Source organism: Haliotis cracherodii, unplaced genomic scaffold, assembly GCF_022045235.1.
Source record: "Haliotis cracherodii isolate W230 unplaced genomic scaffold, xgHalCrac1.p SCAF_16, whole genome shotgun sequence".
NCBI lineage: Eukaryota > Metazoa > Mollusca > Gastropoda > Lepetellida > Haliotidae > Haliotis > Haliotis cracherodii.
In genome coordinates this window covers 9,375,361-9,396,462 of record NW_027266271.1, presented here as the reverse complement: position 1 = coordinate 9,396,462, position 21,102 = coordinate 9,375,361, and the positions used below count along the sequence as shown (strand labels likewise).

The following is a 21,102-nucleotide window of genomic DNA, read 5'->3' as shown; positions in this document are numbered from 1 at the left end:
CAGTATTTTTTGTCATCCTTCAATGACATGCCTGATCATGTATTTGCTTGGAGGTTTCACCTATTTTGCCAAAGTGGTAACACTTGTACAATTTGCGTTCTCCTCCCTCACTAGCTTGACACCGCCTGATCTGTTTAGAATATGTTTTTAAGGCTCACTCACACACTCACTATTACAGAGGTCTCCTGGCCAGATCAGTCATTCAAGCACAGACGCTGTCGCCAACCTTCACCCACGTCTACGCTGCTCTAGTCGCCATCATCAACACTAAAGTAAGTATTGGTCCTCTTTGAATTGAGAGCGTGTGCCTTGAGAGCATGTGCCTGGAGAGTGTCTGTCTGGAGAGTGTCTGCCTGAAGAGCGTTGGTCTGGAGAGTGTCTGCCTGGGGAATGTTGGCCTGGAGAGTGTTGGCCTGGAGAGCTTCTGCCTGGAGAGCATCTGCCTGTAGAGCGTCTGCCTGGAGAGCATCTGCCTGGAGAATGTCTGGCTGGGGAGCGTCTGCCTGGAGTGAGGATGGTTGGGGGTTCGATGATTTTTGACTGACTTTAGACTTCCTGTATATGTGAATTCTACTGCAGGGAATGATGCACAGATGTGCAACATCTCACTTTCTGTAACTCAGACATGTGTCACTGTTGAGAGACTAAGCCAAATGTGACTCGCTTGGTGAACACATGCTCATTAGAAGTTATCTGAGACAACATAGAAATAGAATCATGATTTGTACCCAAAATGCGTAGGATGTTTCTCGTGATATCAATCACTGGTTGTCGGGTCCAGACCGCCTTCATAATAACTGGAATCTCTGAGTGTGGCGGTAAGTAAACAAATACACTAACCTGCAGCAGCTGGATCTGTATGTGGTAATTTTCATTATTTCTTGCCTTCACTTTAGTTTCCTCAAAATGGTGAGCTGATTCTGCGCAGGCTGATTCTGCTGTTTAAGAAGGGATTCCGGAGAAATGACAAGACTGTGTGCCTGTCTTCTACACGCTTCATAGCTCACCTGGTCAATCAGCAAGTGGTAGGTTTTGTGTGATGTATTGTCTCAAGTTGAGTGTCACATGTCACTTATTGTAACTTAAACATTATCACTGTTGAGAGTTTATGCAAAATGTGACCCTCTTGAAATTAAATCATGATCTGGGTGTCATTGTACCCAAAATGCATATAGAATTCCGGGCAGAATAGGTCCCCACCACCTACCTTTATGAGTGTCCTCCTAGGCAGGCATGTTTGGGCAGTGAGCTGGTACAGTAAAACCCTGTTTATCCAGACCCTGATGTACCCAGTGAAATCATTCTGATTAACAAATAATCAGTTTCCGGATTAATAAACTGTGGTGTGAAGTTATGTCCAATCGGTAATATGTGCTCATACTCTTAACCTCTGGTTTGCCTGTTTGAGACCTAGTACTCCCATAGCGATTCTTTGTAGAATAGATTCCATGTAGAATAGATCCAAGTGTTTAAGGTTCTTTATGAATACTTTGACATTTGGAGTCTGGTTCAACTAAAGTGACACTTTAGTTGATGTGTAACTAGTTAACGGTGTTCTTTCACGATTGAAACAAGCTGTGAATGACCACAGCTTGACTCAGCTTTTGCATGTCATCTCTAATACTGGTGATGGCAGACAGTAGTAGAATCAAGGATTCTTATATCATAGTAACATCGCTCCCTTGTCTTGATAATGGACCTGTGAAGATCCGGGGTAGAATAGGTCGTCAGCAACATATGCTTGCCGTAAATGCTTGTTGTAAGACTAATGGGATCGGGTGGTAAGGCTCGCTGACTTGGTTTGAAGCATGTCATCGGTCCCAATTGCGTGGAGCAATGGTCATGATATCAATCACTGGAATGTCTGGTCCAGACTTGATTATTTACAGACTGCCGTCATATAGCTGGAATATTGCTGAGTGAGGCGTAAAACAACAAACCAAACAACCATTCTTATTATTGTTAATACTGAGGGAAACAAATTTTCCAGCTCAGACTTTTCTTTGATTTTGGTCTTGAATGTAGATCTATGCTGTGCTCAGAAGAGGCAATTTGACTGGCTGTTGATTTCATGTCCATGAGTGAGAGAAATACTGTGCTTTATAAGTGAAAGTCACAAATGGGTTCAAGGTGTATATCATAATGTAATGAAGATATGGTTCTTCATGGATGCAGGTTTGACATTCATACATATGGGCTGTTAAAACTGATGGGTTTCTAGGTCCCACTAGAATATTATGGGGACTTCTGTGTGGTACATGCTGCATATTGTTTGCCCTTTATGTGTCAGGCCCATGAAGTGATAGCCCTGGAGATCCTCACCCTGCTCATGGAGAACCCTACAGACGACTCTGTGGAAGTGGCCATTGGCTTCCTCAAAGAGTGTGGACAGAAGCTGACGGAGGTCTCTCCCCGAGGAATCAACGGTAAGTTGGAATGGAAACAGCTTCATCCAGGTGATGTGGTGGTCTCATTGTACAATCGGGGTGGTTGGGTAGCTTAGTGGTTAAGGCGTTCACTTGTCACTCGAAGACCCAGGTTCGATTCATATTGGTACAATGTGTGAAGCTCATTTCTGGTGTCCCCTGCCGTGATATTGCTGGAATATTGCTGATATATTGCTAAAAGTGGCGTAAAACCACACTCACTCACTCACTCACTTTATTTATTGATTCATTTGGATCAGAAGAGATCCGAAGGAATACTTACTTGGTTACTTGGTCTTTGATAAGTGAAAATACTAGCTCGTCATGTTTTTCATTTCAGCAATATTTGAGCGGCTGCGTAACATTTTGCACGAAGGCATGATTGACACTCGGGTCCAGTACATGGTGGAGGTCATGTTTGCCATCAGGAAAGATGGCTTCAAGGTATGAGTTTATTTTAAACTAATAGTGAGTAATTGCTGAATTAAAACAGTTAAAGCCTCGTTTTAATGATTTATAGACATACACAGTTCAAAAGCTTGTTTTTATGAATAATTGACATATGCAGTTCTAAAGCATGTTTTAATGAATTATTGACATATACAGTTCAAAAGCTTGTTTTTATGAATTTTTTACTTGGACATTTCATAAACTTATTTTGATGAATTATTGACTTACATTGTATATAATCCTGAAAATGTGAAGAAAATTTTTTGGTGGTTATTAGGATGTACATGTATATAAGCATATTTCCAAGTGATGTTATCACCTTCTGTTATAAGGATTCCAAATTTTCTTGTTTTATGAATACCATTGGTACAGTTAAAATTGTAAGGGTAAACCTAATATTAGTTCCTTGAGCATGAAAAGCACATTTAGAAGTCTGTTCTTTTAGAATGCCTACTCATGATTGTAAAGGGCAGTCGGGTAGCCTAGTGGTTAAATCCTCGCTCGTCATGCCAAAGACATAAGTTCAGTTCCCAACATGGGTACAATGTGTGAAGCCCATTTCTAGTGTCCCCCGCCCTGATATTGCTGGAATTTTGCAAAAAGCGGCGTATCACTCACTCATGATAATACATAGCCAGTGATAAATGTTCTTTCACAAAAGTAATTGGGATAAACATGTGTCACATGCTTAATGGAGAGTATGATTCATAAAATAAACCTGGGAATTCAGAATTATCAATCTAAGTTAAAAGGGAGGAAGCAAACTTTTTAGATTTCCGCTCCTTATTATCAAGATCATTCACGATGTCCTGCCTTGTTTTAGCATGGTTTGACATTAGCTGGGTTTGAGGAATAAGCATGAGAGGAGACCTTGTCATAGGCCTCATATAACTGTTAAAGATATAGGGCGTCCTAAGATCCAAATGCCATTGGAGCAAACATCAAATATTCCTGGACAGACACCCCACCTTTATTTTCGGAGACTGCATATAAACCATCTCTGACTTCTAGGATCATGTTGCTGTGGTGGATGACCTTGACCTCGTGGAGGAGGTGGATCAGTTCACACATCTCATCACCCTGGAAGATGCTGTCCAGTCAGAGGACCTCCTGAGTAATTATCACTATTTATTGTCCTCCACTTCCTTCATACAGCTTTACAAGGAAAAAAATATTTGGTTATTGCTGAATTTGAGTACTTCCCAAGGTGCTCATAATGGCTGGGGACGGTTGGGTAGCCGAGTGTTTTAAGCGTTTGCCTGTCACTCTTAAGGCCCGGGTTCGATTGCCCTCATGGGTATAAGCCCCAATGTGTCAAGCCACAATGACTAGGTTTGACTAGAACTTTATTTTGGATCAGTAGCGATGACTGGAACTTGATTTGGGATTAGATGACTTCAGTGGCTAAGTGTGACTGGAACTTGATTGTGGATTAGATGGCCTCAGTGGCTAAGTGTGACTGGAACTTAATTGTGGATTAGATGGCCTCAGTGGCTAAGTGTGACTGGAACTTGCTTGTGGATTAGATGGCCTCGGTGGCTAAGAGTTAGATGGCCACAAAGTCTGAATGTGTATTGAACTAGTAGCAGAAATTGTTTTGGTATGTTAGTGTATTTCCAATCTTGAGATGTCTGTAGCATAAAGCTATGGAATAGTCCCAACTTGCCAAGACTGTTTTTAGCAAGAGCTAGAAAACCAAATGCCACTGCAATATTTTTATTGGGACTGTCAAGTTGTTTTATGAAGTTGGTCATGAAAGTTATTATAGATTATTTTGAAAATGTCTTTCATTATCATTGAATATGGTTAATATTGTATGTATACATTTAGCAAGATATTTTTACTAACAGCAACTCTGCAATTGTTTCAGATGTGTTCCGAGCCGATCCAGACTATTTGGAAAATGAAGACAAGTACAAGTCTCTTAAGAGAGGTGGGGAGGAGAAACTAATGTAGTGATGCACCTATATAGCTGCCATATCAGCAGTTAAAATCTGCATCCAATGGTTAAGGAGGGCTTGGATGGCATGTAGTGAGGTTTTAAAATGGACTGGCATTTCAAATATCACACTAGACAGTTTCCGATATACTCCATGCTTGTTTTTAGAGGATGGGGTGGTTACGGTGTGTGACCTGTTCGATTGTGGGTGATTGTGCCCCGACAGCATGGCTGGTGCTCATGCAGTCAACCAATAGATTGCCTGTTCCTGCCAACATTTGCTGTCAACATTTACACTCCCATTTATTATGACTTAATACACAATAATCTGCATTTTCAAAATATTGAACAGGTAAAAATTCATTTCTTGAATATTTTGTAAAATGAATATCCAACATATGTGCAAGTTGGCTAAGCATAGGATCTCAGACTATAAATGATAGTTTGCCCTCTGCTATTTCTGATAGCCACAGGCTGAAGGACCAGCTGGAGGAGGGCTGCCACCTGTAGAAATGCTCTCAGTGCGATAGGGCAGGTGTACTGGTTATTAAACCTCTCACCCTTTCCTTGCAGAGATCCTTGAAGAGTGCAGCTCTGATGAAGGGGAGAGTGGATCTGGGTCCAGCAGTGAGGAGGACAGTGAGGAAGATGAGGAAGGTGGGTACAGTGTAAAGTGGCTGTATAGCATGGTTGTTTCAGTAATTGCAGTAGAAATGTCTGCTTTCTTGCCTTTTCCCGGGAAACACTATAAAGAGTCAGGAAACAATGTAAAGAGTCAGGAAACACTAGGGTCAGGAAACACTGTAAAGAGTCAGGAAACAATGTAACGAGTCAGGAAACAATGTAAAGAGTCAGGAAACAATGTAACGAGTCAGGAAACAATGTAAAGAGTCAGGAAACACTATAAAGAGTCAGGAAACACCGTAACGAGTCAGGAAACAATGTAACGAGTCAGGAAACAATGTAAAGAGTCAGGAAACACTGTACACAGTCAGGAAACACTGTACACAGTCAGGAAACAATGTAACGAGTCAGGAAACACTGTACACAGTCAGGAAACACTGTAAAGAGTCAGGAAACAATGTAAAGAGTCAGGAAACACTGTACACAGTCAGGAAACAATGTAAAGAGTCAGGAAAGACCATAACGAGTCACGAAACACTGTAAAGAGTCAGGAAACAATGTAAAGAGTCAGGAAACAATGCAAAGAGTCAGGAAACAATGTAAAGAGTCAGAAAACACTAGGGTCAGGAAACACTGTAACGAGCCAGGAAACACTGTAACGAGTCAGGAAACACTGTAAAGAGTCAGGAAACACTGGAAAGAGTCAGGAAACAATGTAAAGAGTTTGGAAACAATGTAAAGTGTCAGGAAACACCGTAACGAGTCAGGAAACAATGTAAAGAGTCAGGAAACAATGCAAAGAGTCTGGAAACAATGTAAAGAGTGGGGAAACTGTAAAGAGTCAGGAAACACCGTAATGAGTCAGGAAACGCTGTAAGTTGTCAGGAAACACTGTAAGTTGTCAGGAAACACTGTAAAGAGTTTGGAAACAATGTAAAGTGTCAGGAAACACCGTAACGAGTCAGGAAACAATGTAAAGAGTCAGAAAACACCGTAACGAGTCAGGAAACAATGTAAAGAGTTTGGAAACAATGTAAAGTGTCAGGAAACACCGTAACGAGTCAGGAAACACTGTACGCAGTCAGGAAACACCGTAACGAGTCAGGAAACACTAAGTTGTCAGGAAACACTGTAAAGAGTTTGGAAACAATGTAAAGTGTCAGGAAACACCGTAACAAGTCAGGAAACACTGTAAAGAGTCAGGAAACACCGTAACAAGTCAGGAAACAATGTAGAGAGTTTGGAAACAATGTAAAGTGTCAGGAAACACCGTAATGAGTCAGGAAACACTGTACGCAGTCAGGAAGCACTGTAAGTTGTCAGGAAACACTGTGAGTTGTCAGGAAACACTGTAAAGAGTTTGGAAACAATGTAAAGTGTCAGGAAACACCGTGACGAGTCAGGAAACACTGTAAGTTGTCAGGAAACAATGTAAAGAGTCAGGAAACACTGTAAAGAGTCAGGAAACACTGTACGCAGTCAGGAAACACCGTAACAAGTCAGGAAACACTAAGTTGTCAGGAAACACTATAAAGTGTCAGGAAACACAGTAAAACGAGTCAGGAAACACTGTAAGTTGTCAGGAAACACTGTAAAGAGTCAGGAAACACTGTAAAGAGTCAGGAAACACTGTAAAGAGTCAGGAAACACCGTAACGAGTCAGGAAACAATGTAAAGAGTCAGGAAACACTGTAAAGAGTCAGGAAACACTAAGGTCAGGAAACACTGTACGCAGTCAGGAAACACTGTACACAGTCAGGAAACAATGTAAAGAGTCAGGAAACACTGTACACAGTCAGGAAACACTGTAAAGAGTCAGGAAACACTGTAAAGAGTCAGGAAACACCGTAACGAGTCAGGAAACACCGTAACGAGTCAGGAAACAATGTAAAGAGTCAGGAAACACTAAGGTCAGGAAACAATGTAAAGAGTCTGGAAACAATGTAAAGAGTCAGGAAACACTAAGGTCAGGAAACACTGTAAAGAGTCTGGAAACAATGTAAAGAGTCAGGAAACACTGTACGCAGTCAGGAAACACTGTACACAGTCAGGAAACACTGTAAGTAGTCAGGAAACACTGTACACAGTCAGGAAACAATGTAAACAGTCAGGAAACACTGTAAAGAGTCAGGAAACACCGTAACGAGTCAGAAAACACTAAGTTGTCAGGAAACAATGTAAAGAGTCAGGAAACACTAAAGAATCAGGAAACACTGTAAAGAGTCAGGAAACACTGTAAGTTCAGGAAACACCGTAAAGAGTCAGGAAACAAAGTAAGTTCAGGAAACAATGTAAAGAGTCAGGAAACACTGTAAAGAGTCAGGAAACACTGTAAAGAGTTTGGAAACAATGTAAAGTGTCAGGAAACACCGTAACGAGTCAAGAAACACTGTAAGTTGTCAGGAAACAATGTAAAGAGTCAGGAAACACCGTAAAGAGTCAGGAAACACTGTAAGTTCAGGAAACACTGTAAAGAGTTTGAAAACAATGTAAAGCGTCAGGAAACATCGTAACGAGTCAAGAAACACTGTAAGTTGTCAGGAAACAATGTAAAGAGTCAGGAAACACTACGCTGTCAGGAAACACTGTAACGAGTCAGGAAACACTGTAAGTTGGCAGGAAACACTGTAAAGAGTTTGGAAACAATGTAAAGTGTCACTATTTCCAGATGAGGAAGCCAAACAGATAATCATTGACAACACTGAGACCAACCTGGTGGCCTTGCGCCGGACAATCTACCTGACCATCCAGTCAAGTCTGGACTTCGAGGAGTGTGCCCACAAGTTGCTCCGCATGGAGATGAAGCCAGGACAAGAAGTAAATAGTTTCCTTCCAGCTACTGTAGTTAATGTGTAGCTCTGTGTGGATTCAGGGGACATGGGTAACTCAGTCATCTATGAGGCTGCAGTTGCTGTGCATCTCGTAGGTGTCCCGGAATCCAGTGAATCTCGGCTTGCCCTGATGATCAGCACTGTGGCCATTCTCTTGCCTTTCACAAAGATGCTAAAACCTGGCCTGCATCACTTTGGGTTTCCCCCCAACTGTAACTATTAAGCTGATGGGTGATAGAACTGATATGTTATTCAAAGAAGCAGTAAACTCAAACTTTCACTACAGATTCACTTCTATATTTTGGAATTCTTTTTTATTATAATTGAATCCTGAGGGGAAAATTATTCAGCCTGTTTCCTGTATGAAATTCCCCTTTTTAACGTTTGTCTCATTTGTCAGGTGGAACTGTGCAACATGATTCTGGATTGCTGCGCCCAGCTGAGAACATATGAAAAGTTCTTTGGTCTGCTAGCACAGGTATTTTAACAGTGTGACAGGGTTCCTACAGATTACTACCATTGTATACTATCTTGTATCTGCGGGATGGAGTAGCCTGGTGGTTAAAGTGTTCACTTGTCACGCATAAGGCTGATTCCCAAAATGGGAACAATGTGTCAAGCCCGTTTCTGGTGTCCCCTGTCATGATATTGCTGGAATATTGCTAAAAGCTGCATAAAACCATTCTCAGTCACTCCTTGCATCTGCCAAAGTTGATTTGGTCAGTGCATGGAATAGATGTCAAAGCTTGAATGTCATCAATACTGAGGCCACGAGTGGTCCAGTTACGTAGATCACTGCAATCAACTGTCCAGAATTACTTCCGGTATGCGTGCCACAATCCTACGATAATTGGTTGGATTCCCAAGTTGACCCTAATTATGGTTCTTTGTTTGACAGCACCATACCTGTGTGTGTGTGTCCTCTTTATTTGTAAAGAATTGAGACCCGCATGACTTCAGGCTTTCCTTACACATTTAGCTCATAAATCTTGGTAGAACTGAAATTCGATTCAGTGTGGTGTTAAATCCAACTAACATTCTTAATTACATGATGCCACTGAAATATGTTATCTTTAAAAATATGTTCATGAATTGGCTTCTCTGTGAATTTTTTGTAAAAAATTGACACCTGTTTTATTCTCTCAGCGTTTCTGTCAACTGGACAAGAAGTATGTTGAGCCATTCCAGACTACGTTTATAGAACAGTACGAGACCATTCACCGGCTGGAGACAAACAAACTGAGGAATGTTGCCAAATTCTTTGGCCATCTCCTATACAGTGACGCCATCAGCTGGGGGGTGAGTTGTCTTGTTTATGTTGTTAGATGATGGTTTTTTTCCAGATGTTTGTATGTTTAATATCAACCTTGACAAGCACCATCCTCTACCTCTCCAGGGCCCACATATCGGTACACCTACACCACCCCCTGGATCCATTCGCGAGGTTTTCGTGATGTCAAGTTTTCTGTCCTTGATGTTCATTAATATTTTACTGACCAATCAAACACTGAGATTAGGAAAAAAATAATGGGTAAGGGAGGTAACTCGTACTGCCCAAAACCAAAGCCACTGCCAGTTTAAATTGACTTTGGGACATCCTTTCCCTCAAAAAGATTTTTCAGGGCTTTTTTGCGTGTCAGTAATTTTTTCAATGTTTAATTTCTTGCAAACTCTATCATAATCAATGGGACTGGCCGTTGTTGATATTGCCAGACCACCATTAGGCAGGTTTGTAGTCACATTCTGATAGGTACGTTAGACTGTGTAGCAAAGCAAATTAAGTTGGATGAAAAAAATCAAGGGCAGGTAATTTAAGAACGCGAAAACCTCACAAATGTATCTTTAGATTAATGAAAATACTGCAGACATCTACACTTGAATTCTGGAGGGAGATAACTCCTGTGTTTAAGCTTTATATTCATCATAAGTGGTAATCTCATCTCCTGAAGACTTGCACAGCTGTTAAAGTAGAACATCAAATAAGTTCTCAACATGTTATGTTTTTGACAGAATATCTGATAGTTCTTCTTTCAGCTGAGCTGCTGTGAGTCAGAAATTTCTTGAATTCTCTCAAAATGAAAGAGTTTATATCTTGATCTATAAGTGACATAGAATTGACATAACATCCAGTTATGGATCATTGAAATATTTATGTGTGCAGAGTTGTGTCCCTTGGCTGTGTAGGAGCCATTTAATCCCAGGTGATGATCACCAGCTTAGCTCTATCAACTTGTCGCGTGGAGTTGTTTCCCTTAGCTGTGACAGGAGCACCTGAATGTTCGATTGAGTCCCAGATTTGTGCCAGTTATAAACCATTTACCTTGCTTTCAGGTTTTGCAACACAGTGTCACTTTCGAACTTCTTCCCTCATTAAACTGACACAACCTGTGATCTATGTGATATGAAGTTCAAAGCAGCTTTAGTCCACACTTGCTCAAACACTTCTGTCAGTAGTTTTTTTGTTTCCAATAATTGTCATACACTGATGAGGTTTATTATTTTCTGGATCTGACCATCAGTTCTGTCATAAGAAGTAACATATTTCACTTGAAGTTTGTTGTGTCTGGAGTTCGGCTTGATCTTGAATATTTATGTGTAGGTGTTGGTGTGTGTGAAGCTGAATGAGGATGACACGACATCAGCCAGCAGGATCTTCATCAAGATCTTGTTCCAGGAATTATCGGAATACATGGGCTTGCCAAGGCTCAATGATCGTCTGAAAGATGTGTAAGTAAATTAGTTCCATGTTATTACATACTCCTTCTTTTGAGTTGACTTTGTTGAACTGATGCCATTTTTTGTGCTGCTAGAGAAATCTTAGTTATTGTGACTTCTTCTATTTTTGTCTGAAAATTCCTGTGTCTGATGTAAACTCAGCAAATAAAAGCCGTGGGATTAAAGGGATTCCTTTTCCTGGGCAGTGGGATAAGCCCACATGTGAGATTCAGGATTTGATTCCTGACACTGTTCAGTTAATGGAAGCTGTTTTTCTATGTCTGATGGTACGGCAGTTAAACCAAGAACGTTGAAAGGAGCACTCATCTGTAGTACAACATGCTTCATGTATGACTTCACTGAAGATGTTTTGAAACAGCTTGAAGGCCATGTACCAGCTGGTGTGGAAGGATATGTTGAAATATCAATGATGGCTTGCTAGCCAAGGTTTGAGAGCAGTGTTTCACTCTGGGCTTCACTGTGGGTTTGTGTCATGGGTTGATTGTGTATTGTTATAGGCTGTGATTAAGTAACTCCTGAGAATGCCGTTTGTAGAGGTATGAATATATTTGGGGGTCATATGAATTGAAATATAGGTCCCAGGGTGACTACTGTACCAAGAGCCAATAAAATACTAAACATTGTGATGCCTTATGCTTGTTATAGGTGGGATGTCTGTGTGATGGGATTATAATCAGAAAGTAGTGATTAAGGGAAGAAAATCTAAACATGGATCGTCTCAACATTGATTATGTTTCTCAAAAGAACAGAAATATCAGATAACCTGAAATATGTGCTTCAATTTAATTTGATCATTTCAACACTTGTTCTACTTTACATCCCAAAGGGACTTGTCACAGAATAATATTTGCATCTATTCTCATAGTTTATGCGTTTTGAATGCAATTTGTTAGCATTCTGTATATCCCTGGAAGAGTGTGATTGAGTGTATGGCAGTTTATTTCAGCAACATTTGTACTGTAAACATCACTGTATGACAATATCATTATACTTAGAAAATAACTGGTGCATTTGTTTGCACCTGTTTAACCAAGTAGTGTATAGGATGAAAGACTGAAGACAGTTTAACCCATATATCTATGGCCCATTGTAAGTTTTGATATTATTTGTCAGTTTCTGCTGTCAATATCATACATTTGTTTCTGGTTTCAGAACACTTCAAGAATATTTCGAAGGAATCATGCCGCGGGATAATCCCAAGAACACGCGTTTTGCTATAAACTTTTTTACAACAATCGGTCTTGGAGGACTAACGTAAGTATTTCTCAACTAAAACTTCTTATTTTCCACCGATGACTAATAATTCAATTCAGCCATTTAAACATGCTTTAAGTTTAAGACTGTTAGTAAAATATAAAATATATTTGAAATTAATTTTGTATGTAACAACACAATATTGAGACCTATTTCTTGTCGAGACATTTATGTAGTTTAGAGACTAATCTAGAGGTTCTACAGGCTATGTTTGTAAGCATGTATCCAGTCACTAAGTGTATCTGGTTTGACATTGTGATTTGAACATCATCTTCATCACAGGGATGACCTTCGTGACCACCTGAAGACAATGACCAAACAGCTGATGCAGCAGCAACAGCAACAGCAGCAGGAGGCAGAGTCATCATCTGACTCATCAGATAGTGATAGCTCTGACAGTGACAGCTCCTCTTCCAGCAACAGCTCTGACTCAGGTAATGCAGCAGGATAGGTCGGTGTTCATCATGTGTAGATGGTGGGTGCGTGATAATGCAGCAGGATAGGTCGGTGTTCATCACGTGTAGATGGTGGATGTGTGATACTGCTGCAGGATAGGTCGGTGTTCATCACGTGTAGATGGTGGGTGTGTGATAATGCAGCAGGATAGGTCGGTGTTCATCATGTGTAGATGGTGGGTGTGTGATAATGCAGCAGGATAGGTCGGTGTTCATCACGTGTAGATGGTGGGTGTGTGATAATGCAGCAGGATAGGTCGGTGTTCATCACATGTAGATGGTGGGGGTGTGATAATGCAGCAGGATAGGTCGGTGTTCATCATGTGTAGATGGTGGGGGTGTGATAATGCAGCAGGATAGGTTGGTGTTCATCACATGTGTAGACGATGGGTGTTTGATAATGCAGCAGGATAGGCCGGTATTCCTCATATGTGTAGATGGGTGTGTGATAATGCATCAGGATAATTCAGCATTCCTCACATGTGTAGATGTTGGGTGTGTGATAATGCTGCAGGATAGGTCGGTGTTCATCACGTGTAGATGGTGTGTGTGTGATAATGCTGCAGGAAAGGTCGTTGTTCATCACGTGGAGCTCTGTGATTGGCAGATTCCTTGGTTGAAGAGCTCTGTTTGCTAAGTTCCTTTGGTTGAAGGAACTCTATGATTTGTAGAATACTTGGTCAGAAGAGCTTTCTTGTTTGTTAATATGGAGCTTTTCTTCAGGACTAGTATTTGTCTTTGTTAAATCCAAATGTCTAAACAATGTTTCCATCTGTTTCAGACTCAGAGAGCAGCTCGTCTGAGTCAGAGCCAGAGACAAAGAGGAAGAAGAAGAGCAAACCAGCAGCCAAGGCCAAGCGCAGCAGCAAAGAGGAAAACTCTGACCAAGACAACGGAAGACACAGACAAGAATATGCCAATGGAGACTACAGTCGTTACAGCAATAGAGAGAACAGGAAGAAGAAAAGGAAGAATGAAGAGGAGGAAGAAGACATGGACTACGACAGAACCGAGAAGGGAAGACTCCGAAATGACAATTACCGACAAGTGCGTGATGACGAAATGTACACCGATTCCTGGGATAGACGGACTCGTGATAATCGAGTGTCTGACAGTAGACGTGATACTGAAAACAGACGAGATAGAAATCGAGAACCTATCGATCGAAATCATCGTCCTGACAATCAGTTTGACGAAAGGACAGACCGTAGAAATGATAAAAGACTTAGGTCGCCTGTTAAGGAAATGCGCCGAGACAGACAGAATGACGGACGCTTTGATGGACAGGAGGACAGGCGCAAGTTGAAACAAAAACAACGAACATCTGATCGCGATAGAAGTGATCGTGAGTTTGATAAAGATGTTGGTAGGGACCGTGATCATGAAAGAAATAGGCGAAGGCACTGAGTTTGATTTTCCTTGATTATCACGACTATGGTGTGTTCACAGGCTGTCTTGACATGTGCCCCAGCTGTCATTCCATGTTGCATGCAGCTGGTACAAGGTACAAGTGCTTTGTTGATTGCTTGAAATAAATCATTCTATGTGTATGTAGGAATATATATGAAAGTGATTTCTTACCGTGAGGGAGGGAAGATTGACCACCAAGGCATCTTGTTTGATTTCTTCCGATTGTGCCGATCACGGATGATAATGTGTGATTTTAATTTTGCTGAGGTAAATCTCAGCTTGTATTAAGGAAGTGCTCAAGTCTGCGATCGTGGGTTGCAGGAGAGCGAATGTTGACAATGTCCTGAAGCCACATGGGTAGGGATGGAAGGGCTGGTATCCCCATCATGTGCTTACACCAAAAAATAATCAGGTTTCCCCCCTGAAATGTTCCCTTGGAATCATGAACAATAAAAATACCATCCATCAGACAAAAGTGATGATTGTTTGTGCACTTTGTTGAACATTTAGAATATATTTACTCCTGGATGTTTTTCTTTTTAGTATTTTGCATTTTATTTTACGTATATGAACCATCCGGGTGCATTTGTTACTCATTTTCATCTCATGCAATGGAGTTTGTACACATCATGTACAAAAGTCAGATTCATTCAGGGGTTTATACTTTTGAAAACTCAGCTGTGATTTTGGGTCCAACCATTAGATATTGTTGGGGTTTGGGTCTTGGGATTTCAAAAAAAGAAAATTTATAAAAAAAATTAAATAATTGTGCACTGGACATGCTAGATGTTCTTCAAAAATAGTTTGGCTTCTCCTTTCTGAGTTCCCAGTGAAGAAGTGACCAACACGATACTCTGTCTTTACCAAGCCACCCCCCCACCCCAAAATATTAAGTGGTTGGTCCCATTAATATGTCTGGAAATATATAGTTAGTCCGATTAATTGTCATCTGAGGAGTTTCTCTACATGGTTGATACTGTGCAGTAAGACAGTTGAGAACCTCAGTAATGTTGGAACATGTTACCATCTACTGTACCGCTTGTCATTCATTAAATTAGACATGTTGATATTTTTGAGATCATGAAATTGTTCATTGACATACAACAAAAGTGGTGTGACTTATCCATACCATAAACACTTAGATTATATCAGTTTGTTAGACTGAAAAATGATTTTTCAACCCCAGGCTTTTAAAAAAGATTTAATCACTCTTGGGTTTTGATCACATTTTGGTTCCTGGCAGGATGCACTATTGTTGCAGTCTGAACAGACTTAAAGTTTATATATCCAAGGATGACAGTTCAAGTTTTCCTTAGTTATGGTGTATTTTTTTAGTACTGCCAGACCAGTGGTCCCAGTATGGCGTTCCAAACACACAAAGACAGGTGCTCCTGGTGTGGTGTACACAGACCAGTGGTCCCAGTATGGCGTTCCAAACACACAAAGACAGGTGCTCCTGGTGTGATGTACACAGACCAGTGGTCCCAGTATGGCGTTCCAAACACACAAAGACAGGTGCTCCTGGTGTGGTGTACACAGACTGGTGTTCCCAGGATGGTGTTCCCAGAATAATGTTTCTACTAGAATGGTGTTCACAGCTTGGTGTACACAGAATGGCGTTCCCAACATGGTGTTCCCAGACTAGTGTTCCCAGCATAGGGTATGCAGAATGGTGTTCCCGGCATGGTGTTCCCAACATGGTGTTCCCGGCATGGTGTACACAGAATGGTGTTCCCAACATGGTGTTCCCAGCATGGTGTTCCCAGCATGGTTTTTCCAGAATGGTGTTTCCAGACTTGTGTTCCCAGCTTGGTGTTCCCAGCATGGTGAACACAGAATGGTGTCCACAGAGTGGTGTTCACAGCTTCTCAGAACACCTAAGACTAACCAAGTCAGCTTTTCTAATGAATTCAGTGTAGACGATTACTACTCAGTGAAAGTAATTAAGTTGAAATGAAACAGTCCCAAATTCTGCATTAAACCCGAGTCACTCACAAACGAACAAACAAATTTATTTCACATGTCAAGCCTCCTATCTCCAACCGGGGGCACTGGTGGCCCAGTCGTCTAAGGAATCATGATTGGCTCTGCAGAGTTGCGTCCCTTGGGCACGCCAGAAACCTATCATTGTGGGTTCGAATCCCAGTTCGCCCCGATTATGTTTCTAGGTTTGTCAGCACCATAACCGCGCTTGTAGGTTTCACCAAAGTGGTAAACGTCTGAGACCTGCATCACTTCGAGCTTTCCTCCCATATTAAGCTGACAGGCCGTGATATAACTGGAATAATGTTAAAAGCGGCGTTAAACCCAACTCACTCACTCACTCACTCCTCTCTCCATCCACCTGAAGGGATTCCAGGTTAGATAGATCTGGTCCCCAGCAAGCTATTCTGGTCTCAGAGGCGACTTGATGGATTGGATTGTTTGTGGACGGTATGGATTATTGCACATAATATCAATCACTGGATTGTCTGGTCATATAGCTGGAATATTGCTGAGTGCAGCATTAAATAACAAACACACACACACTCATACCTTAATCGTTCAGTAGATTTCTAGGCAGTTCTGAATGCATTCTCAATCGATAAGAAGACGCCACTTAATTTTAAAGATTATTTTCGGATAACAAATTGTATTCATTAAAATTTGTAATCAGTACTGGTAGTTATGGTTACTAAATTGAAGCAATGTTGTGCTGCGTCATGGACAGTGTATTGTTTGTTGAATCAGTTGTTAGATGTGCACTGTATGAAACAAGCCTGTGTCCTGTGGATATCAGTGCGGTATTTAGGTATAACATTCACTTGTACCTCAACATTATACTGAAGCAGGGTTTGTACAGGCTTGCAAAAGGCCTTGAATTTTAACATCCCTCATGAAATTCCCTGATTTTTTGTGTCAAACTTGTAAAGCCTGAAAATCACCAAAATAGCTTAAAGCACCTTGAATTTGTAAAATGGCATACTTTATTTATAAAAGTATTAAAACACACGAAAATAATAGTTATGTACCAAGGTTGTTTAAGTGTAATAAGATTTGACACTGTGCCTAAGACCTTAAAGAATTCATGACAGACTTAATTTATTTATTTCCTAATAGTGAAAATCAATCTTGTTTGAAATTTGTGATGTTCACACTGCTTTTAAGTTTAACGATGAATATATGGTATGCTGGATTTAACAACAATATTGACAGACTAAGGCTAATAACCTAACTAGAAAAGCCTTGAAAATGTCAGTTGAAACCCAGAAACCTATGATTGTGGGTACGAATCCTGGTTCACCCCGATTATGTTTCTAGGTTTGTCAGTACCATACCCCTGCTCGTGGGTTTCACCGAAGTGGTAAACGTCTGAGACCTGCATCACTTCGGACTTTCCTCTCACATTAAGTTGACACGCCGCAATATAACTGGAATACTGTTAAAAGCAGCGTTAAACTCAACTCACTCACTCACTCACTCACTCACTCACTGATCAGTGGCATGGTGTATGTGATAATAAATTGTACGCAGATCCAGAAGGGACGCATGGGTCGCACTCATCTCTTTGAAGCATGGTAACATTTATACAATCAGGGAGTTAAAAGATGATCGTGTTTACTAAAGGTAAGCTTACAGAAACATTGTGACAAACAGGCTTGCTGACTTGGTTGATGCATGTCATTGTATCCTATTAGCGTAGATTTATGCTCATGGTGTCTGTCACTGGATTGTCTGGTCCTGTATGGTTACAGATCACTGTAGTATACCTGGAATATTGTTGAATGTGGGATTAAACAATATACTTACATTTGGTGATTTTTTACATCAACATTACACAAGAATGCAAATTGCAATGTCCCAAAATAGCACCTCTTTTAAGAAAAAGCTGTATCAGCTCTTGTAAATAAGCAAGTTGTAGAGGTGCTGACAACCATGAGATGTATATTCTTGAAAATGTGATTTTTAGGCAATAATTAACAACTTTTCTCGGCATGTCTTAGTGACTAATGATCATTCTGACTATATTCATGTCAGTGCTATGAAGTTTCTTTGAAGTTAGGTAATTTTATTTTAAGATAATGGTGTGATGACAATTGAAAACAAGTAAGGACATTGTTAATCATGACCGTGATATTTTGTAAAGCAATTCTTTATTCTTTATATCCCTTATTTCAGACAGTTTGGTGTAATTTACTATCACAATTACTGGGCTTTGTCAGAGTGAGTGAGGGAATAGAACTTTGCAAATGTTCAGCAACATTTCAGCAATATCTTGGTGTAAGTTATCTAAGCTAGACAAGTCAATGATGTGTGGGGGCACTGTTGTGTGTGCCCTTACTGTGCCCCTTCACTGATGCACCTGTAGGGGTTCTGGGGGAAAATTAGTTAATAACAGCAAGCTTAGAGAAAGTTACAGAATGGCGTTTGCCCCGAGACTAAAGTGCCCCTTCACTGATGCACCTGTAGGGGTTCTGGGGGAAAATTAGATAATAACAGCAAGCTTAGAGAAAGTTACAGAATGGTGTTTGCCCCGAGACTTTGGCAAGAGACATGACATTCATTCACGAGGGTCTGATGATCTGGAATTCAGAGTAGGTTATTTTATACATTGCTCATTGACATTCTAAGGTAGAAATGTTGAAAAACATGAATTTCAACCCAACAGAAACTTTACTTAAGTTAAGGATGTTTTCAGTCTGTAACCTCATGAACAATGGATGATGTCATAGTGCATTGTTTACTGAAACAATGAGACTATCACTTCAACTGACCAATCAGCATTGAGACAGACTTTAAATATATCCAAAAGTTATTGTCCTCTGTTATGAGTAGTATTAGGCTGATTGTATGTCTTTGTACCAGACTGTGGCATTGTTTGGTTACTACCTATTGTCTACTGATATGGTGTACATCTATTGCTCAAAAATTGTTAATTCGGATGTGATATGTTATATGTCACAGTACATGGGTAATCAAACAATATGTTTCATGATACATGGGTTACAGTACAATTCCCCACATGGCTTTGGTTAGAAGGTATGGATGACCAGTAGTTGGTGTCTGTGCAGAGTTGAGGCCCTTGTTCATACGGGAATCCTATCATCTTGGGTTGGAATTCCATCAGTGACAAATATTTTCTAGGTTTGTGAGTGCTTTTCCCATGCTTGTGGGTTTCACTAGATTGCCAAACCTGGAAAACCTGCATCTGGCTCTCAATTGTCAAACGGACATGCCATGATAAGACTGAAGTACTGTTCAAAGTTAAACTCACTCACTCATCCTGCCTAGGTCTTCAGCAACCCATGCTTGAAGTAAGAGGCGACTATGCTTGTCGTAAAAGGCTACTAACGGGATCCGTTGGTCAGGCTTGCTGACTTGGTTGATGCATGTCATCATATCCCAATTGCGTGGATTGATGCTCATGATGTCAATCACTGGATTGTCTGGTCCAGACTCAATAATTACGGAATATTGCGGAGTGGAGCACTAAACAACAAACAAATAAACAAACACTCATCATGGTCCTGATCAAATTCCTTTAACACCCAAAGTGAAATTGCTGTCATTTTTCTGACTAAAGTATGAGATACCAATCTGTTCTATGTTTGTCATGAAATTATGTTAGACATGAAGTAAATAGTCACTATTTTGACCCCTGATGAACTCATGATTGACTTGTTTGTGTTCAAACTGAAAAGAATCAGTGTTAAACTTGCAGACACTATGAGGACGTGACTGTGAATCTTATTAGTGCTATAGATGTTGATATAATGGGGACTATCACCATCATTACCATGTCAATAGTGTCTTATGTGAATTGAAACTTTGTTTCCATGTATTTAGAGTACAAACATGGCAATTTTTGAAATGCACCAAACAACCTGGCTGGGACTGCAGATAGGTCCAAGAGTAGTGTCCCTTTATTGTAGTTATTTATGTTTTTTTCATTTGTTGTAAACATTTGTCTGGCAAATTATTTTTACTATGAACTGGTATTTTCTATTTCATAAAAAAACTTGGAGAACATGATGTATATTTTTCATATTTTTTTTTTAAGAGAAATTTTTTTGTTCAGTCTTTGAAAATATATATACATATATATAATATTTTGGGAGGACTGTATGCATAATGTAATTTCAGTTGTATACTTTTCTGCTGATTTTCATATTATTCATATTTAGGGCCCCAAATGTGTCTTGTACATTTCACCCATATCATCTTTTGTTCACTTTTCTTAAAATCATTTGCACTCCTGAAGTGTTTGAATTAACAAAGGCCCAGGTTGAAAATATGACATCATGTGAATATTGATTTTTGAATATATTTTGATTTGATGACCTTGTATTGACAGCCTGTGAACACTTACATTTCTGTGAGTATTTGTTTGAAATGAATGAGACAATTATTCAGTGGGAATGTGAGGGATTTGATCATTTTGTATGTAACCTGCGCCTTTACTCAAAGCATTCTGTGAGTGTTGACAATAAATTGTCAGATTTGTACTCCGACTTTGCTGTCATTGTTTTTAAAACTTAAAGACTTTAACCCTGTCCTCCCGGTGATATAGCTGACATATTGTTAAAAGTGGCATAAAACCCATCCTCGCTTGTCAAGTGTATTGTATCTCTACTAGCAGCGGGACTAAGCATAAGGATCGTGATTCGATCCCCAGGCAGTGTCATACCAAAAGACGGTAGATGATACTCAGCCTTACATGGACTGGCACCGGTGAAAATCCATGTTAAAATTGATCTTCAGCAACCTATGCTTGTAATAAGAGGCGACTAACCGATCTGGTCAGACTTGTTGACCTGGGTGATGCATGTCATCGTGCCCCAGTTGCACGAATCGATACTCATGGTGTCAATCATTGGATTGTCTGGTCCAGACTCCATGATTCACAGACTGCCGTCATATAGCTGGAATATTGCTGAGTGCGGCAGTAATCAACAAGCAAACAAATACAAGGACTTGCTGGATCGGAGTCGGTAGAC

General features: G+C 40.3%; 1 protein-coding gene across 1 annotated transcript in view; it reads left to right on the top strand.

Annotated features, from left to right (window-relative positions):
• The window catches only part of LOC139463798 (pre-mRNA-splicing factor CWC22 homolog), a 29,904-nt gene extending 9,294 nt beyond the window's left edge, over positions 1 to 20,610 (top strand). Inside the window, exons 7-20 of the mRNA XM_071245113.1 lie at positions 179 to 272; positions 897 to 1,025; positions 2,291 to 2,426; positions 2,767 to 2,870; positions 3,888 to 3,990; positions 4,747 to 4,809; positions 5,389 to 5,472; positions 8,108 to 8,256; positions 8,671 to 8,748; positions 9,417 to 9,569; positions 10,870 to 10,997; positions 12,159 to 12,260; positions 12,543 to 12,694; positions 13,497 to 20,610. Coding sequence (XP_071101214.1) covers positions 179 to 272; positions 897 to 1,025; positions 2,291 to 2,426; positions 2,767 to 2,870; positions 3,888 to 3,990; positions 4,747 to 4,809; positions 5,389 to 5,472; positions 8,108 to 8,256; positions 8,671 to 8,748; positions 9,417 to 9,569; positions 10,870 to 10,997; positions 12,159 to 12,260; positions 12,543 to 12,694; positions 13,497 to 14,122 — 2,101 coding nt within the window. The 3' untranslated portion in view covers positions 14,123 to 20,610. The remainder of the gene's footprint in view (positions 1 to 178; positions 273 to 896; positions 1,026 to 2,290; positions 2,427 to 2,766; positions 2,871 to 3,887; positions 3,991 to 4,746; positions 4,810 to 5,388; positions 5,473 to 8,107; positions 8,257 to 8,670; positions 8,749 to 9,416; positions 9,570 to 10,869; positions 10,998 to 12,158; positions 12,261 to 12,542; positions 12,695 to 13,496) is intronic.
• The last annotated feature ends 492 nt before the right edge of the window (positions 20,611 to 21,102 follow it).